This window comes from Schistocerca americana, chromosome 3 (assembly GCF_021461395.2).
Source record: "Schistocerca americana isolate TAMUIC-IGC-003095 chromosome 3, iqSchAmer2.1, whole genome shotgun sequence".
In the NCBI taxonomy this organism is placed as follows: Eukaryota; Metazoa; Arthropoda; class Insecta; order Orthoptera; family Acrididae; genus Schistocerca; species Schistocerca americana.
In genome coordinates, this window is record NC_060121.1 from 249,669,233 (window position 1) to 249,691,023 (window position 21,791).

Genomic DNA, 21,791 nt, shown 5'->3' on the forward strand with positions numbered 1-21,791 from the left:
AACAGTGGCACGTAAAGTTGGGTGGCGTGCGGAGTAGAAATGTAGATGTAGATGTAGACAACTTTTGGACGATTAGGAATCTGAGTCTATAGCGTTCTGTCACGTGCGGATCGTATCATTATGGGAGATGGGAGAAGCTATAACGCATTGGCGGTGTACAGCCTAGTCCCGTCGAATAGAAGCAAGGATGGCGCTAACCTAAACGTCCCCATGTGACGGACGGATGACCATTAACTGTGTAAGAAATCCTTACTCTGAGAGACGAAGTGGAAGGGTTTGGAATTTAAACCTGGACATTGCGCAAAGTTTAATGATATGGTAGTTTACACCACCACTTCACCTCCCCATGCTGACCAAATATACTATTTGATCAAAAGTATCTGGACACCAATAGTACTGCCAAACTCACAAATAGATGGTACGAGAGGCAGACGCTTCAGTATGAAAGATGCAGAGGAGTATTGTGTTGTTAACAGAGAAACAATAACAGCAGAATGAGCTGGTCAAGAGAGCTCAGTGACTTCGAACATGGAGTACTCATTGGATGTATCAAATGCATCAGGGACATTTCAACCATTCTAAAGCTGTCCAAGTTGACCGCTGGTGATTTGAAAGTGAAGGAGAAACGCGAAGGAAAAATCACAACCAAATTAAGATCAGGTATACCTCATGTACTGGCGGACAGCAACTGTCAAGTACTGCGAAGGGTGGTTGTAAAATATCGCATAAAATCCACGAAAATGATCACTTGTGAATTCTAGAGTGCTACCAGAAGTTCAGCTAGCGTAATGACTACGCTTAGTGAGTTAAGAAGACCGGGGTACAAAGGTAGAACCGCTCATTATAAGCCACATATTTGTGTAGTCAATACTGAGCGATGCTTGATGTGATGTAAAGAGACAGTGGGTGACTTGAAGCTACTGATTTGGAGTGATGGATCACCCTTTACACTGTGGCAATCCGATGGAAGGCTTTGGGTTTGACGAATGCCTAGAGAACGTTATGGGCCATCATATGCAGTGCCAACAGCGAAGTATGGAGGAGGTGGTGTTAAGTATTTTGATGTTTTTCGTAGTTATGGTGTGGTCCCGTTATTGCGCTTAAGAGGACGCGTATTGCCTACAGTAGAGGAACAGTTCGGAATCGACGACTGTATCAGCATGTTTTGTTGACAATAACATCCCTGAATAAAGTGATAGTTATTTGTGACGATCTAACATCCCCGAAAGATGTATACGTTAACGGAGAAGAGCAAGAAATTGTGTTTCGTTCAAGGAAAAATTTTTTTGGCCCCGTAGACGTCACGGCGGTAAAACTTAATCTTTATTTTCCGTTTATGATCCTTCTATCTCATCTCTGAAGAGTCATCCAGATGCAGCTCAGATGATCTCAGCCTTCCGGCAAGTAGAACAAAGTATTTGCGTCGACAAGAAAGAAAGAGTAGATGACGAAGGAGAGTGAATGGGAACTAGGAACACATTTTTTTGTCACCCAGAGACATCTGCCACTTTTTCGAAGTGTGTTGGGAAATTAACGAGAATTTTGTAATCTGGTTTGTTGTATTAGTCCGATTATAGCGGTATTTTCGATAATGTGTTGGTAAATGTGTCTAGAAACTATCTGTACAGTTCTGGCAACATGGGATATTTTAGTCTGTTGTCCACTGTTAAAAAGATTATATGTGTTTTGGTAATCTCGACGATTATTTATTATATATAAAATGCTTTGGAGAATTTGTATTAATTTGCTACAAGAACGGAAGAAAGTCCATCAGAATTTTATAAATGTCAAATATTTCCTTTGGTGTGTTTGTTACAGGTAAACCAAGGATTTATTAGCAGTATAAGCGTTTCTAAGAAGGACGTTAAGACGTTGAAGACGACGACCGCTTTGAATGTACGAGCATTTCATCAGCTGATGAAATTATGGAAAACGTGAAAGAAGTGTTTATAGACGTAGTCCGAATCGCGTTCAGAGAAGTCGATGATGATGATGGCGTGTCAGCTGGATCATGCTACTAAATTATTTCCATTCTTTGGCTTGTAAATTGCTGAACAAAAACAGCGGAAAATGGAAGTTGCCCATGAGTTGCTAGATGAACTCAACAACAACGCAGAGCTACTGAACGTTGTCCTTAACAGGTGCAAAACATGGATACGAAGTAAAAAATTATGGGTCAGAAGGGGACCACATGCCAACCGAATTTTTGTATTTTTCTGTATTTATGGTGCGTGAAGTTCAGAACTCAAATACCACTATCCAAAAGCAGTTAGTTGAAACTCTGAAAAATTAACGACAAAATCAGTTTTGAAGTTTTCCGACCATGTTTCTTTTCGATAGGTAGCATGGCCCTGTGATAGAGTGGACGGCCGTCACTTACGGGTTTGGGTTCGATGGGCGGCGACATTAAATTTTTAATAATGGTGCAAATTTTACGAGCATCTCTGCGAAGCTAAAAATGCGTAGAGATGGAAAAAATTTTATTACGAATGTTTTTTCCTCATTAAAAAACTTGATTGACAATATTTTATAAAACAATCGGCAGTTAAGAGTTTATGTTGCCAATGAACATTGGATTTTTGTGCACATGTAATTAAAAACAACGAAACGTGCATTTTTTATGAAAACAACAATTAAATGTGTTAATGAGCGTATATTTCATCAATTTTATATTTCAATGACGTATGTATTCGAACTGTGGCTAAAAAAAAATAAGGCAGCGATTAACAGTCTTGAGCGCTAGCGATTTTTTATCCATCGTTATGTATTGAATGCTTCATGGAAATGCTCATAGAACACGGACCTTTGCTTAAGGGGGGTAGGACGTCAAACGGGCCGTCTTGGAACAGGAGAGACACCACAGGACATTTTAATTTCCACTGTCTATACTTTTACGAATAAATTCATAAAACTTTGTCAGCATGACCAGGAAGGATTAAGGATTCACAATCATAGAAGTAAAAGTTCGAAATAATAACAAAATATTTTTTTTACATGCGAAAATTCATAATTTTTTCACTTCTATTGGCTGCGTTAGTTGCTATAGGTACACGTTTCTTCATAAGTAAGAGAGATTCTTCGATGAATTTTGTACAGCATACAAACCATACATACGGGTTTATGAAAGTCCAGAAATTATTTAATTTATGAAAAAATGAATGTGCTGTTACATTTTAAACTTCATGTTTAGAAAAAACTCAAATTTTATAGTTAATTATCTCAATTTTTACCACAGTTTTTAATTGATGTGGAAAATTCAAGAGTTTCATACACCTGTACGTATGGTTTGTATGCTGTGCAAAATTAATCGAAGAATCTCCCTTACTTATGAAGAAAAGTGTACCTATAGGTACAAATGCAGCCAATGGTAAGTGAAAAAAGGTGATATACAAATGTAAAAAAAAAATACATTATTTTCTTATATTTTTGAACTTCCACCACTATAAGTGTAAATCCTGAATCCCTTCTGGTCAATCTGACAAAGTTTTATGAATTTATTTTTAAAAGTATAGACAGTGGAAATTAAGAATTCCTGTGGTGCCTCTCCTGCTCCAAGTCGTCCCGTTTGACGTCCTACCCCCCTTAAAACTTTAATTCCAATGGGAATCAATTCCTGATCCCGACGTGGCAAGCCAACTGTCTACCAAAGAGCCATAATGCTTGTCGAAAAATGTGCCTTAATTTAGCTTATTAAAATTGTTTGGTAAATTTCCAAGTCGACATTCTGGAGAAGTTTTTAGAACTACTTTGGACCGCATCGGGAGCATAATACCCGAGTTCTCAGCTTCACGTACCAAAATATAAACTCCGTCCGAAGAGGCCATAAAGGCCCAGGGGTACCGACTACCTGCCGTGTCATCTTCAGCCCACAGGCGTCACTGGATGTGGATATGGAGGGGCGTGTGGTTAGCACACCGCTCTCCCGGCCGATGTCGGTTTTCGTGACCGGAGCCGCTACTTCTCAATTAAGTAGCTCCTCAGGTTGCCTCACAAGGGCTGAGTGCACCCCGCTTGCCAACAGCGCCGGACAGACCGGATGTTTACCCATCCAAGTGCTAGCCCAGCCCGACAGTGCTTAACTTCGGTGATCTGACGGGAACGGGTGTTACCACTGCAGCAAGGCAGTTGGCAACAAAATAAAAATTATTAGAAAAATCCGGCTGCCGTCAGTGGTGCGAGCGCCGCTCACCTCTCCGCCGGAGCCGCGGAGCCGCTGCCGGCGGCTGCAGTCTGCGCCCCTGGGCGAGGCGCGGACCATCTCGAAGGAGGCGCTGAAGTAGATGTTGGTGAAGTCGTCGTAGACGCGCAGCGGGCGCACCGTGAAGGCGACCTCGAGCACGCGGCTGGACGAGAGGAAGACGAGGTGGCGCGAGCCGGTGCTGGACAGCGTGCTGTTGTCGCACAGGCAGAGCCGCGGCAGCCGCACCTCGCGCCACGGCGCCTCCCACACGCGCAGCTCCGACACGCGCTGCCAGGCGCCGGAGTTGACCCCCCCTCCGACGCCGGAGTCCGCCTGGCGCACGCACTGCGGCCGCCCCGTGTGCGGGTCCGCCTCCGTCACGCACTCCGCGGCGCCCCAGCCGTCGCCGAACGAAGCGTTGTGCAGCGTCAGCCGCACCTGCTCGTCACGGGCAAACACCTGCAGTGTGACACCCTGCCATGTCCCTTTTTTTTTGGTTCACTGCTATTCTGTCACAAACGATATACGTACATATTATAGAAATCGATGCATGTACGTATGCGCGCGCGCGCTCCTGTATATACGGGGTGAGTCACCTAACGTTACCGCTGGACATATTTCGTAAACCACATCAAATACTGACGAACCGATTCCACAGACCGAACGTGAGGAGAGAGGCTAGTGTAATTGTTTAATACAAACCATAAAAAATGCACGGAAGTATGTTTTTAACACAAACCTACGTTTTTTAAAAATGGAACCACGTTAGTTTTGCTAGCACATCTGAACATATAAACAAATACGTAATCAGTGCCGTTTGTTGCATTGTAAAATGTTAATTACATCCGGAGATATTGTAACCTAAAGTTGATGCTTGAAACCTCCGACGTTCAGTTGCGTGTTGTAACAAACACGGGCATAAATTGGCCAGCCCGTTCTCCTGATCTTACACCTCTGGACTTCTTTCTGTGGTGTACGTTAAAGGAGAATGTGTACCGTGATGTGCCTACAACCCCAGAGGATATGAAACAACGTATTGCGGCAGCCTGCGGCGACATTACACCAGATGTACTGCGGCGTGTACGACATTCATTACGCCAGAGATTGCAATTGTGTGCAGCAAATGATGGCCACCACATTGAACATCTATTGACCTGATATGTCGGGACACACTCTATTCCACTCCGTGATTGAAAACGGAAACCACGTGTGTACGTGTACCTCACCCCTCATGATAATTTACATGTGCGTCAGTGAAAAAGACCAATAAAAAGGTGTTAGCATGTGGACGTAATGTGCTGTTCCAGTCTCTTGTGTACCTAAGGTCTATCACCGTTCCCTTTGGATCCGTACGTAATTCCCTGCCCTCCGATACACACGATCGAACAGCGGAGGAGTGGTACTCAAGCGTCAACTTTAGGTTACAATATCTCCGGATGTAATTAACATTTTACAATGCAACAAACGGCACTGATTACGTATTTGTTTATATGTTCAGATGTGCTAACAAAACTAACGGGGTTCCATTTAAAAAAACGTAGGTTTCTGTTAAAAAATATACTTCCGTGCATTTTTTATGGTTTGTATTAAACACTTACACTAGCCCCTCTCCTCACGTTCGGTCTGTGGAATCAATTCGTCAGTATTTGATGTGGTTTACGAAATATATCCAGCGGTAATGTTAGGTGACTCACCCTGTATATATATATATGTGTGTGTGTGTGTGTGTGTGTGTGTGTGTGTGTGTGCGTGCGCGCATGAGTGTGTGCGTGAGTGTGTGTGCACATTTTCCACATCTCCTAAACCACTGGACCGATTTCAGTGAAACATGGTACACATACCTCTTACTGTCAGGCTGTCAGGCACCAGTCGCTGTGGGGGTACGAACCACATCCACATCTACATCTACATACATACTCCGCAATCCACCATACGATGCGTGGCGGAGGGTACCTCGTACCACAACTAGCATCTTCTCTCCCTGTTCCACACCCAAACAGAACGAGGGAAAAATGACTGCCTATATGCCTCTGTACGAGCCCCAATCGCTCTTATCTTATTTTTGTGGTTTTTCCGCGAAATGTAAATTGGCGGTAGTAAAATTGTACTGCAATCAGCCTCAAATGCTGGTTCTCTAAATTTCCTCAGTAGCGATTCACGAAAAGAACGCCTCCTTTCCTCCAGAGAATCCCGCCCGAGATCCTGAAGCATTTCCGTGACACTCGCGTGATGATCAAACCTACCAGTAACAAATCTAGCAGCCCGCCTCTGAATTGCTTCTATGTCCTCCCTCAATCCGACCTGATAGGGATCCCAAACGCTCGAGCAGTAGTCAGGAATAAGTCGTATTAGTGTTTTATAAGCGGTCTCCTTTACGGATGAGCCACATCTTCCCAAAATTCTACCAATGAACCGAAGACGACTATCCGCCTTCCCCACAACTGCCATTACATGCTTGTCCCACTTCATATCGCTCTGCAATGTTACGCCCAAATATTTAATCGACCTGACTGTGTCAAGCGCTACACTGATAATGCAGTATTCAAACATTACGGGATTCTTTTTCCTATTCATCTGCATTAATTTACATTTATCTATATTTAGAGTTAGCTGCCATTATTTACACCAATCACAAATCCTGTCCAAGTCATATTGTATCCTCCTACAGTCACTCAACGACGACACCTTCCCGTACACCACAGCAACAGCCGCACATTGCTATCACCCTATCCAAAAGATCATTTATGTAGATAGAAAACAACAGTGTACCTACCACACTTCCCTGGGGCACTCCAGATGATACCCTCACCTCCGATGTACACTCACCATCGAGGACAACGTACTGGGTTCTATTACTTAAGAAGTCTTCGAACCACTCACATATTTGGGAACCAATCCCATATGCTCGTACCTTAGTTAGGAGTCTGCAGTGGGGCACCGAGTCAAACGCTTTCCGGAAGTCAAGGAATATGGCATCCGTCTGATACCCTTCATCCATGGTTCGCAAGATGTCATGTGAAAAAAGGGCGAGTTGTGTTTCGCAGGAGCGATGCTTTCTAAAGCCGTGCTGATGCATGAACAGCAACTTCTCTGTCTCAAGGAAATTCATTACATTCGAACTGAGAATATGTTCGAGAATCCTGCAACAAACCTATGTTAAGGATATTGGTCTGTTATTTTGAGGATCCGTCCTTCTACCCTTCTTATATACAGGCGTCACCTGCGCTTTCTTCCAGTAGTTCGGGACTTTACCTACATACGACGGTAATCCCAAACGTAAGGTCTCCTATTTTTTTTATAAGCACATAGACTTGTTTATTTCTAGAATGGTTTACATCAGTTTACTGCTTCAAAATTTAGCTATTTTTCAACATAATCACTATTACTGTCATGCATTTTTGTAGACGCTGTGGCAGTTTTTGTGTGTCCATGTCATACCAGCTCGCCGCCATGCTGTTCAGAAAGTCATGAACATCTTCTTTCACCTCGTCGTCGGAACTGAATCGCTGGGACCACAATTAACGCTGACAGGTGCTGTGAGACTCTGCAAAAACACAAACGGGCAGTTCAGAATCGGAGAAGAGGAATGTTGAGCAAGGGCGTATACATTCTCCATGACAACGATCACCCACACATCGCTCGGTAAACCGTTGCTCTCCTGCAACAGTTTCAGTGGAACATAATCACCCACCCACCATATAGTCCTGACTTGGCGCCCAGTGACTATCACTTGTTCGGAAAGCGATTCAGCTCCGACGACGAGGTGAAAGAAGAGGTTCATAACTTTATGAACAGCGTGGCGGCGAGCTGGTATGATAGGGGCATGCAAAAACCGCCACAGAGTCTACAATAATGCATCGACAGAAATAGTGCCACTACACCATTTGCGGCCATTGCACTGAAGAGACATGACCAGCATTTCGAACTTGTACTATTTGTCTACCTGTTTCATTAGCTATATGCAGGACTTCTGTGTCTTCGTTCGAGATTTTAACTTTTGCTCGACCTCTCAGCACTTAAACTTCTGCATTATCCTTCTGGACTTTGATTGTGGTATGCTTAGTGTATGGTCAGTGGATTTTGGAACTTTGAATTTACTATAAAAGTTTCAGGTCTCCAGTCCTCAGATATTATAATTGTTGTTTCGATAGTCAAAAAATGGATTGTTTCAATTATTGTGGTCCAAACTAACTTCCGTCAGAGAAGATTGTTTATGTATGGTACGTTAAACTCATATTCGTTTCCTACATTGTTTATTTTTCTAACGTCACCCTTGGCGGGCACATCAATTGGTCACGAGACATTTTGTTTCCCGAACCAGTGTCTCACATGTGTGCTCCAACCGAGGTAGACAGTGTTTTGAGTTGTGTTCTTCCTTTTTCAATTAAACTTACCGTCACGTTGTTTCCAGCATAACAGAGCTGGTGGAGTCTCTGCCCAGGTGTTGTTACTGCTCCAGTAGAGGCATAATATCTATGAAATCATATTCAGGCAGCTTATGGCCATCTTCATGTCGCTTCCAGTGCTCTCAGACCGACTCCCTTGGATATAATCCATGATCTAGGGCTTCTAGACGACGCCCCCGCCCTTTCCCCTGTTCGAAAAGAAGGTCGAGCCATGGGAAAGCTATGGCAGAAATACAGAGCAGCGTTTCTTAGCCAACAGTATCACAGATGACAAATGACATCCAACAGTGTGCCTTCCTTTCGGAAAATGCAAGCCCAGACGTTTACCACCTCCTGCCACAACTTAACTCGGAATTGGAGCTACAAGCTCTGCCCTATCTCAGGTTTAAGTACAGTTTAGTACAATATGTTTAATCTGAGGTTCAAGTGCCGAGCGCTCCACAATTTTTTCAGCTGTCATAAATTTGACTGTCCTACCGTGAATGATACACTTGCATTCAGGGTTCACCTTACGACTGCTATTTCTGGTGTAGTAATCCTCAGTGTAACCAATCGTATGCAGCCTTCCTGATCTTGGACATTTTTCTCGTGCACAAAGTCAATGAAGGACTATGCACACATCTCCTTAAACTTAAGGACTGTTCCTTAGAAAAGAGTTCCCCCATTATCAGAGCTTTGAACAGTCTGTCATTTCGTCAGCCACTCAACAGGATCTATCACAAATTTTCGCCACCTGATGAACAAGCCATTCTCAGCCCAAGACATGCCCATCAACCATGTCGCATTCACAAAATGCAGGAAAAGATTCAGCAGCCAGACGTTGCCCACAAAAGCTCCCTTTCTGCTGCTACTGTTTTATTAGTCACCAGTACCATTGTCGGTGATCCAACAGCACCTTGCACCTCTTGTGGGGAATCCGGACATAGGGCTGCATTGTGCAAAGCAGTGCTCAAAATGAATAGCGACTGTGCACGTGTGGAACATTCAGGTGTGGTGTTGGACGACAGGGTGCATATGCTCCTTGAGGTATTCTATGTCCAGTCTCCGCATCTCCTCTCAGAGGAATCTCTGTCATTCACAGTAGCCATCAACGTTGTACCCATAAAGCTGGTGATAGACACAGGATACTCCGAAACCATCATAGACTGGCATTCTTATTTTTACATGCCATCCTTTCCCCTTCAAACTTTTGACATTCCACTTCATAGTTATAGCAATTACATAATTAAAGACAACAGTTAATTTACTCCCAAATACAGTACCGTTTGTCTGTCCTCACAGCCAGGATTTTGGTCGTCGACATCCCTGGAGCCATCAGTCTCTTAGACCTGGTTCAATGCTCTTGTCTTAGAAATCCATGACCCTGCCCCCACAATCAAGTCGCTGGGCTCCAACCCCTATATAAAAGACTTCTTTTCCACATTTAGCTCAATTTTCATGCAACCCCCTTCACATGTCACAGATTTCGAGGCACATGTAGCTCTTTTTCCATCAGCTACAACTAAGTTCTTTAAGGTCAGAAATGTTCCATTCATATTCAGAGACAAACTTGAGTTGGAGCTTCAGTGGCTGCAGATTGAGGGTATTCTCACTAACATTCCCATAAACAATGGGCCACTCCCATCAGCAGTGTAGAAAAACCAAACAGTGCATTTGCATTTGTGGGAACTTCAAGACAACCATTAATACAAAATCTGGCATAGATGCTTATCCTGTTTCCTATGTAGAGGACATAATGAACCACTTTGCGAGTTGCAAAGTGTTTGTGAAGATTTACCTCTATGCCTTTGATGTGGCTCCTGAAGTCTCTAACTTATGGATGTTGTTCTTGAGGCAGCCATGGCCAACCTTCTGTTGGACACCAAGCTCATCACACCGCACACTGCTACAGACCCAGTGCTCTGCGAGTTACTCCACATGGAGCAATATGGTTGGCTGCCAGACCATAAGTAGCTGCAGTATCCGGGGGTCCAGGTCTACTGGTATTACTGGAACGAGCTCTCCAGCCACAACAAAGTGCTCCTGCTCCATGGCGACAATGGCCACAGCATGGTCGTGATCCTAATGGCCCTCCAGCAGTGCACCTTGTCTCTTTTGTACAATGGGCATTGTTCTCACCATGCACTGTGCCCATAAACATATCTACTGATGGGACATGGATATGGTGATTACCCTCATACTTACCTCCTACCCCGCCTGTCCTACCAGTCGGTGTTTTCCTTAGCCAGGCACCTCTGTCCCCTTGTCCCATCTACACCTGGATTTCATGGGATGCTTCCTTGGGTACTCCTGGTTAATCGTCATGGATACTGGCAATGTTTTCCCCTATGTCTCATGCATGATCACCACATTCACAGAGCAAACCATTCAAACCCTGTCCCATATTTTCTCAGTTGAAGGACTGCGACAAACTACTACAACAGATAATGATCTCAGTTTCATTCTGGGGAATTCTACATCTTTTGCGAAGCAGATGGCATACCACTGCCACATACTGCGTTCATCCACCACGTTTCTAATGTTCTAGCCAATCAATTTGTCCATAACTAAATTCCAGCTGTTGAAGCTCCACAACCATCACCCCTTGGTCAAGAATCGTACACTCTTTCTGGATCTTTATGCTTCAACTTCTGATAATGGTCAACCCCTGCAGAAAAACTCCATGGTCAACCACATGGTCGCAATTATCTGTCGTCAATCCCACCAGCGCCCATCCCTCCTCTCAGCAGTCCAGCAGCTGCCATTTCTTTCTCCAAGATCCTGCATGGGTCTTTGTCTACAGCAAAGGCCACCAGCAATGGTTTCTGTCGTTTCCAATCTTCTGTACTGGGCCATGGTCGAGGCAATGTTTGAAGTCGGTACAATGTGACGTAAGCATAATTACCAATTGCAGCCTCGCAATTGGCCCTCTTCCTGCGTCTGTTCGTGAGCCATCATCTTTTGTTCCAGAGACAGAGTACTCCATAATTCCAATCACAGATACCACCGCCCTATCTTAGATCCAGCCTTTGGATAGTTATCTAGAGGGATCTTCCGCAGGTTCACATCCAACAGCAGCACCAACTCGGATGGAGGACCTCAGCTCCCGGGGTTGTCGACGAGTTTTGCTATCACTTCCCCTCCAGTTCAGAAGAGGGAGGGGGTTGGGGACAGGTGTGCTGTCTCGAGATTTTGCGCCTTCTCAGCCAGCAACCAATAGTAGAGATGGGTCATGTTGGTGTGGACTTCACTGGGAACAGCTCTTGAGATGACAGACAAGGGATGGCTGTACTCTGCATGACCACCAGCCAACAATCCAAGTGCTGTCACAGGTAATTGGTCCTGTGGACCTTTTCTCCTCCTTGTGCCACGTGAGCAAAAGTAGTACCTGCAGCATCCTGGTACCTGTGCAGTATTTAGGATAGCACCTGAGAACCCCGACGAGTTCACTGTGTGTGAATTCCCTGGGCCAAGCGCCAATTTAAAGGCAGTCCCACAATTAGGATCTCGCTCTGGAGCTGCCACTACGATGACAACGCCATCCACGCCGACCTTTGCCTCTTGAACCTACCAACTACATACCTAGACCATTCATGGCCTCTACACCAAAGTCGCACAGCCTCTAACGCCGTAACTTGCAACTGAGCTCCAGTCCGGAGCCGCGCTGTTGCTACGGTCGCAGGTTCGAATCCTGCCTCGGGCATTGGTGTCTGTGATGTCCTTAGGTTAATATTCTTTCAATTTTCAAGGCATGACTTGTCTCAATTATTGTGTTCCAAACTAAGTTTCGTCGCAGAAAATTGTCTATGTGGATAACACTAAACTCACATTCATTTCCTGCCTGCTTACTTTTCCTGTGCCGCCTAGAGCGCACACATAATACGAATAGTGGATCACCATGTATATTAATAAAGGGCTGAAAGGGCCACCCGAAAACCTGGTCCCAAATGCACATGACCCATCTTACGGCTTCCAGGTACAGAAAAAAATTTATTTTCAATACTGTATATAATTACTGATTTAATTTTAAAATTTAATGTGCCGTCATAATCAATTCATTAAGCGATGTAATATTTCGTAACAGGTTTGACATAAAGAGTCAAATGTTACTGTGAGAAACTGAGTATATGTATCTTGAGAGAACTAACAACGCGACTATATATGTCCATTACATGAGAATTTGAGCAGTTAGCTGCTTTCAACAAACATAAGACATCATTTCAAATTTTTGCAGAACTTTTATCTCTCAGTGAACTCACCCCTCCCCTACAAATGATGAAATGAAAATTTCAATATTAGAATGATGTTTTAAATTATTTCTATATTTATTACTGCTTCCATTCATAACAGGCAGTATTCACATATACCATTGAATATATGTGCAAAATTATATCATCTTACGAGGCATAGTGCACGAGATACGACGTCATAAACGTTTGGATGCGTGGAAAGCTAGCTTTTCTTAAAATAGAGCGCAGGTTACCTAGATTATATTCATCGATGATTCGATAATGAGTACACTTAGCGATTTCAAACAAATTTCAAGCATCATTTCAAACCTTTTACTAACTTTTCCTCTCTTACAGCCCCACAAAATAACGAAAGGAAGAAAGTTCAGCGGTTACTAAATTTCTTCATGCGGTGACACTCATCATTAAAAATGGCGTTTTAATTTATTTATTTTCTACTGCTAACTCTGTTCGCTTCCCATTTTGCAAACGTGATCCACATATATCACTGAAGTTTCCTAAAAAATTATACCATTATATGATACAAAGTTTAGGAGAAAAACTAGCCTTTCAGAAAGATTTAAGCATTTCTCAAAATCGGTTGCATCAATAATTATAGAATTATTACAAACTAATTTGGGTTTTAGGTCTTCAACCACACATACACAACGTCAAATATTCAAGACATTAACTCATCTACAAAGTAATCACAGGTGTTAAGCTGTTTTATAAGTAGTAGTTCAAAGATTTAAAGAACTGGTGAAGGGAGAGTGGAGAGGGTTACAAGATCAAGTTAATACAAAAATTTTACGGGCGTGGTTCCGCGTCGTGTTGTAAAAAAAACCTTTGAAAGGATGTAAAAATGTTTATAGTTATAAATAATATGAAAGGAATGTAAGTATCAAAACAAAGAAAAACAAAAAATAAATACATTACGTTATTTATTATGTAAATTTCTCCATATGATCATTGATGTGCGTCTTCCACGATATATCTTTGAGTTTTGCCTGCGCTGAACGGGAAACTAGTTTCCTCTGCCACCATTTTTTCATTTCCTACATGTATTATACTTATGCATGTAATCTCAAAGATTTAAAACTAACCGTAATTTATAGTCAGTTATTGAGAAATTCGGCAAAAACATCGAGCCATCTGAATTATTCGTAAATTACAACATCATAGTGTTACTGATAACTTATATACTTAGGTTATATTAAACTAAGTAAGAAATACTTATGCTCTCATTAGCCAACACAACACAACATTTGACTGATCTCGCAGAGTTTTTGTGCAACTTGTGAGCTCATGTTGTCCTCACCATTCTTAGGACAAACACTGGCTGTATACGCTTTAGTGAGGTTTTGTGTCGTGCGAGAGGGAGCTAGTGAGTATTTGCTGGAAAGATCACTATGGCAACCAGGACTGAATTGTGACACTATTTAGCAGGATCCAATTGCACCTAGACAGTGCCGACATTGGTAATTTTGTGTAATTACTTTATCAGTTTTTAGACAGACTGTGTCTACAAGCGCTGAAAAATTTATTCTGTCGTCGAGAAAGCTTCAAAATACTTGCACGTAGCGCTTCGTGTAATTGGACTGTTACCTAACCTAAAGATTACACTCTTGCATAAGGAGACTTTGCTCTTAAACAGCACATATCTAGTTTTATTTGCAACTATTGTTAATCTGGAATCTCCAGAGACCCCCCATGATATCATGAGGGTAAATCACAATTCGATTCGTTTCATCAGTGTCATCCAGCAATTCTAGTAGCGGCCTTATTGTCGATTTTCAGGTTCCAAAATATTCGTCCACGTATCGACCATTGTCGGCAACGCTTAGTGATCGTTTTTTATTACAATGTGGCACCCAATAATCCATTCCACTGTGTAATCTTTACAGCAGTCCATGAAACTAGGACAAAGGGATTTTCGCATTCTAATACTTCTCAGCGGTGACATTCCAGGTCACCACTATCGAGTACGCCAGCGATGTCGATAGTAACTGTAGCACAATATTTAAGCTTCACAAGTAGGTCAGTTACATGGTTAACCTCTGTAATGGATACCGAGCGAGGTGGCGCAGTGGTTAGCACACTGGATTCGCATTCGGGAGGACGACGGTTCAATCCCGTCTCCGGCCATCCTGATTTAGGTTTTCCGTGATTTCCCTAAATCGCACCAGGCATATACCGGGATGGTTCCTTTGAAAGGGCACGGCCGATTTCCTTCCACATCCTTCCCTCACCCGAGCTTACGCTCCGTCTCTAATGACCTCGTTGTCGACGGGACGTTAAACACTAATCTCCTCCTCCCTCCTCTGTAATGAATATGAAATAGCTTCTCAATCGAGAATCATAAATTCGTCGACCGCCGCCGACTGACGTGAGGAAAACAAGAAAATTCTTCAGTGTAACGTGTCACAGAGAGAAAGAGAGAGAGAGAGAGAGAGAGAGAGAGAGAGAGAGAGCCAGTGAAGCTGCGAAAATGGCTCTGAGCACTGTGGGACTGAACATCTGAGGTCATCAGTCCGCTAGACTTAGAACGGCTTAAACCTAACTAACCTAAGGACATCACACACATCCATGCCCGAGGCAGGATTCGAACCTGTGACCGCAGCAGCAGCGCAGTTCCGGACTGAAGCGCCTAGAGCCGCACGGCCACAGTGGCCGGCTCAGTGAAGCTGTGAAACGACAGTGATCAAGGGCAGTAGACGGTAGGCGAGTGGACATAGAGTACTGACCTTCTCGCCGGGCGCGGCCTCGATGCGGTAGAGGCAGGAGAGCTGTGTGGCGCCGCCGCGACCGAACAGGCGCACGTTGCGCGGCGACCAGAAGTGCCCGGCCCGCGTCCTGCGGAAGAGGCGTGCGCACGGCTCGTGGCGCCGCCCCGGCAGTGGCTCGCCGCCCAGCCGCGTGTCCACGAACTCGTAGCGCAGCCGGAACGACGCCGGGTGCAGCGCCGTGCCGGATACGCTGCAAAGGGCGACGCAGCAGCACGGCGATATCAAATGGTTCAAATGGCTCTGAGCACTATGCGACTTAACTTCCGAGGTCATCAGTCGCCTAGAACTTAGAACTACTTAAACCTAACTAACCTAAGGACATCACACACATCCATGCCCGAGGCAGGATTCGAACCTGCGACCGTAGCGGTCGGTCGGCTCCAGACTGTAGCGCCCAGAACCGCACGGCCACTCCGGCCGGCACGGCGATATCACTGAGGTGTCTCATCGGGGGCGGGGGGTGGGGGGGAGGTGGGGAATTGGGAAGGGGAGGAGACAGGGCTCAACCCACTCCAGTAACCAAGATGGAATATCCAGCAAATATATGTTCATTATGGAACTGTATTTCTGACCTCATCTTTTTGTAGAAATAAGGAATGCCCTTTAAGCTACAATTTTCTAACCTTCTTGCAGAACTAAGATCTCCTCGTCTTCGGCAGACACCCTGCCAGACATAGCTCTTTCTGTTCACCCGATGCACACTACTGGCCATTAAAATTGCTCCTCCAAGAAGAAATGCAGATGATAAAACGGATATTCATAGGACAAATATATTTTACTAGAACTGACCTGTGATCACATTTTCACGCAATTTGGTTGCATGGATCCTGAGGAATCAGTAACCAGAACAACCACCTCTGACCGTAATAACGGCCTTGATACGCCTGTGAATGGAGTCAAACAGAGCTTGGATGGCGTGTGCAGTTACAGCTGCCCATGCAACTTCAAGGCGATACCACAGTACATCAAGAGTAGAGACTGGCGTACTGTGACGAGCCAGTTGCTCGGCCTCCATTGAGCAGATGTTTTCAATTGGTGAGAGATCTGGACAATGTGCTGGCCAGGGCAGCAATGGAACGTTTTCTGTATGCAGAAAGGCCCGTACAGGACCTGCAACATGCGGTCGTGCATTATCTTGCTCAAATGTACGGTTTCGCAGGGATCTAAAAGGGTAGAGCCACGGGATGTAACACGTCTGAAATGTAACGCCCACTGTTCAAAGTGCCGTCAATGCGAACATGAGGTGACAGAGACCTGTAACCAATGGCACCCCATACCATCACGCAGGGTGATAACGCCAGTATGGCGATGACGAATACACGCTTCCAATGTACGTTCACCGCGATGTCGCCAAACACGGATGCGACCATCATGATGCTGTAAACAGAACCTGGATTCATCCGATAAATGACGTTTTGCCATACGTGCACCAAAGTTCGTCGTTCAGTACACCTTCGCAGGCGCTCCTGTCAGTGATGCAGCGTAAAGGGTAACTGCAGCCACAGTCTCCTAGCTGATAGTCCATGCTGCTGCATACGTCGTCGAACTTTTCGTGCAGATGGTTGTTGTCTTGCAAACTTCCCCACTTACTAACTCAGGAATCGAGATGTGGCTGCACGATCCGTTACAACCAATTGGATAATATGCCTGTGATCTCGACTGCTGCTGATACGAGGTCTTTGGGACCCAGCACGGCATCCGTATTGCCCTCTTGAACCCCCTGATTCCATATTCTGCTACCAGTCATTGGATCTCGACCAACGCGAGCAGCAATGTCGCGATACGGTAAACTGCAATCACGATAGGCTACAATCCGACCTCTATCAAAGTCGGAAACGTGATGGTACGCATTTCTCCTCCTTACACGAGGCATCACAACAACGTTTCACCAGGTATCGCCGGTCAACTGCTGTTTGTGCGTGAGAAATCGTTTGGAAACTTTCCTCATGTCAGCACATTGTAGGTGTCGCCACCGGCGCCAACCTTGCGTGAATGCTCTGAAACGCTAATCATTTGGATATCACAGCATCTTCTTCCTGTGGGTTCAATTTCGCGTCTGTAGCGCATCTTCGTGGTTTAGGAATTTTAGTGGCCAGTAGCGTAGTTTCGCGCCATTCCTTAGTGAACAAAATACGAGCTTACGTATTATCTGACGAGCTTTGTTATCGCATTCACGACTCCTAACAGGCATAAATCGTTCATTAATGGAATGAAATCAGTAGATGTAAATCTAACCCCAGTGTACCAAAAGAGAATCTTGTGAGTTCCTTACTGCACTGATACAAATGTATATGTAACAATGGAAAAATCCTGGATGGAATGTGACATTATTATGAAAAGGGTAAGTGCCACTCACCATGTAGCGCTGAGACGCAGATAAGCACAACAAAAAGACTGTCGGAAAGTGAGCCTCCGACCAACAACACCTTCTTCGAAATTAGACAACATACACACCACTCCCACGCAAAAACAACTCATACACACATAACCACAGTCTCTGGCAGCTGAAGCCAGACAGCAAACGGCAGCGCATGATGGTACAGGCAACAGGGTGCTGGGGTGAGGAGGAGGCTAGGCTAGTGTGAGGGATAACAGGGTAGGGGTAGGGGGCGGAAAGTCCTGCTTGTGGGAATGCACAGCGATGAGGCAGAGAGAGGTAGGGCAACTAGGTGCTGTTGGGAGGTTAGACGAAGGGTGGATGGGAAGGGGGGGGGATGCAGGAAAGGGGTGCATTGGTGGAATGGAGGGTTGCATCGTGGCGGAATGGGAACAGGAAAGGGACTAGATGGGTAAGGACAATGACTTATGAAAGTTGAGGCCAGGAGGGTTACGGAAACACAGGACATATTGTTCAATTGAGAAAAGTTGGTGTTGGTTGGGATGATCAGATTGCACAGGCTGTGAAGCAGTCATAGAAATGAAAAATGTCATGTTGGGCGGCGTGCTCAATAATGGGGTGGTCCAGGTGTTTCTTGGCCACAGTTCATCGGTGGTCATTCATGTACACAGACAGCTTGTTGGTTGTCATGCCTTCATAGAATGCAGCACAGTGGCTGCAGCTTCGCTTGTAGATCACATGACTGGTTTCACAGGTAGCCGTGCCTTTGATAAGATAGGTCATGTTTGTGACTGGACTGGAGTAGATGGTGCTGGGATGATGTATGGGGCATGGTCTTGCATCTAGGTCTCCTACAGGGATGTGAGTCATGAGGCAAGGGGTTGGAAGCAGGAGTTGTGTAGGTTCAATGGCTGGGTGGAATACCACTTTGAGAAGGTTGGGAAGGATAGTGGGTAGGACAGTTCCCATTTCATTGCATGACAAGAGGTAGTCGAAACCCTGGCGGAAAATATAATTCAGTTGCTCCAGTCCTGGGTGATACTGAGTCACGAGGGGAATGCTCCTCTGTTACCAGGCGGTGAGGCTTCGGGAGGTGGTGGATGACTGGAAAAAAAAGGGACGGCAGGTCTGTTTTTGTATAAGATTGGGAGGGTAATTAAAGTCTGCTCAAAAAAATGGTTCAAATGGCTCTGAGCACTATGGGACTTAACAGCTGTGGTCATCAGTCCCCTAGAACTTAGAACTACTTAAACTTAACTAACCTAAGGACATCACACACATCCATGCCCGAGGCAGGATTCGAACCTGCGACCGTAGCAGTCGCGCGGTTCCGGACTGCGCGCCTAGAACCGCGAGACCACCGCGGCCGGCCATTAAAGTCTGCGAAGGCCTCAGTGTGACCCTTATCATATTTCGAGAGGGTCTGCAGTACCTCTTACCAAATTCCCGCTACCTGAACATTAGTACACTACAACAGAAAATGCCTGTAGTGATTATTTCCCACTCTGAAAGTGTTGTTTACATCCTTTGTTTCTACATGTAGTAATATGCATTCTTTTAAATACTAAGCTGAAGAGAACAAGTTGTGGGCGATATTGTATTGTATGTTAACCGGGGGCCTAGAAAAGACGGAGAGACTCCGTCCCTGCTGCAGCCGCAGTGGTCCACAACCCCACTACGACTACCGCAATCCACTTCACACCCCTCAGCCGCCCCACACCGAACCACTCTTTCAGGGTTATTGTGCGGTTCAGCCCCTAGTGGACCCCACCCCCTCCCCCAGGGAACGTTCACACCAGACGAGTGTATCGCCGACATAGTGTAGCTGAGGCAGAATACGGGGAACCAGCCCGCATTCGCCAAGGTAGATGGGAAACCGCCTAAAAACCATCCACAGACTGGCTGGCGGATTCGTGCCGGGGACCAGATGCTCCTTCCCACCCGGAAAACCGTGCGTTAGACCGCACGGCTAACCGAGCGGGCTTGAGGGTGGTACTTGCGGCAAAGGGCCACACACCACAACTGTGCTAATAGCCCATCTACTCTATTTTTGGATTGGACACTATTACCCTAAGCTAGGTCGTACAGCGATGTTGCGTGGTACTGACCTGGTGTGGGCGATGGAGAGTGTGGCGCCGGTGGAGAGGTAGCTCTCGTGGTCGGAGCAGGGCCGTGTAATGCGCGTGGCGTTGCTCAGCGAGGACTGGTCGCAGAGGCGCGGCGGGTCGCCGTCGCAGTGGTCGCCCAGCAGCGGCGGTTCCAGCGCTCCGCCGCCTGCACAGGGCAGGCCACGCCCCAGAAAGCACCCGGCTCACTCTCCAGACCTCCCTGCACACCACTCCGCTTCAAAGCGACACGTCTGCACGGCTCAACCCGGATACCACCACCGATGAGGCAGAGAAATGCTAGTTTTGGAGATACACTATCTCAGCAAAAGGACCTGGACACATATTAATGGACAATAACAGAGGGCACGTATATTCTACGCAATTGAGATGGCTTGAATTCTGCTGAGGACACTTCCGATGAGGTGTCTGAATATCTCTGGAGCAATATCAGCCCATTCTTCCTCAAGAGTCGAAACCCGAGATGGTGGTCAAGTTGGATACTGGAAACTGGAGCGAAGTTGACTTTTAACTTTCCCCGAAAGTGTTCCATTTGGTTCCGGTTAGGGCTCCGGACAGGCCAGTCCATTTCAGGAATGTTGCCATCCCCAAACCAGTGCCTCACAGATGCTACTTTATAAGAGGGTGAATAGTCCAGCTGATCGATTCTATTCCTCTACTGTACACAGTAAGCAATGCTCTAAAGTACCTTCACTCACCGACTAGACCCTCACCACGTTAAGTGGTGAGACGACAATTAGTTCTGGTTGGACGTACAGAAGTCGCCGCTTTTGCCACCCTATTCTATAGCGCCTGTCACGTTAGCGGAATTAAAGTGCTGCCGAATATCCTTCCGACTTGGTTAAGGGGCCCGCACGGCCCGACGATAGCAGAGAGAAGTGGAGAATCAACTGGAGGTCAAATGGAGAGTCTGCTGGTCTAGTTGTACGGTCGACGTCCCACCAGCTTGTACGTCTAACGCCAGCGAAACAGAGGCTGCCACTCACCTTTACTGCCACAGTTCGTCTACAAATTAACCAACAATTTTCTGAAAGTGTAAACTAACCTGATTAGGGCTTTGACAGAAAGTGATTACCAGCCAAATACTCTGCCAAACGTCAGCGCTCTTCAATATAGAACTAACTACTGTATATACGGAGTGGTTATAAGTAAACTTTCGATACTTGAGAGGGCCGCCGTGGCAAATGAGTGATCGTAGGATAATGTAACTATGTGGAAACATTTGTAAGGATATGATGAAGAGAAATAGCGAATGAACCACTGGAAGAAACGCATTTTAATTTCCTCATGAGAGGGTAACATTTGTTAACTGCGTACCATATTTACGTTCCTGTTACAAACGTTGCACAATGTGACGACCATCTGCATCCACGACAGCTTGCAACCGCACTAGAAAATGCTCTGCTGCTGCCCGAAGCTACGGTGGACCATGGAATGTTCAGTTGTCATGACACAGTTCGTGCATCACTTGAAGATCGCACAATGTGTCCAGCATTCTCGGCCATAGCAACAATAACTTCTTCAACAATTTGCGGTGCAATTATCGTAGACCTCTCCCAGGAAATTCCAGTAAGTAATTCGAAATTCCGAATCATTTTCTTCAAGACTGGTGCGGAAACATGACCATTCCGTATTCATTTAATGAATCGAAACCGGCGAAGAAGATAAAGGAGCTTAACGAGTAAAGCCCTGCTCACCTTATGCAGACCAATGTTGCCTGTCTGCAACCGTAGTACACACAGATGCT

The 21,791-nt window shown here is 45.4% G+C and overlaps 1 protein-coding gene across 1 annotated transcript in view; it reads right to left on the bottom strand.

Moving 5' to 3' along the window:
• LOC124606000 overlaps positions 1 to 21,791 on the bottom strand; it is a 177,384-nt gene that overhangs the window by 43,189 nt on the left and 112,404 nt on the right. The window contains exons 7-9 of the mRNA XM_047137963.1: positions 20,027 to 20,192; positions 15,539 to 15,770; positions 4,181 to 4,618 (exon numbers count right to left, since the gene is read on the bottom strand). Of these exons, the coding sequence (XP_046993919.1) occupies positions 4,181 to 4,618; positions 15,539 to 15,770; positions 20,027 to 20,192 (836 nt within the window). The remainder of the gene's footprint in view (positions 1 to 4,180; positions 4,619 to 15,538; positions 15,771 to 20,026; positions 20,193 to 21,791) is intronic.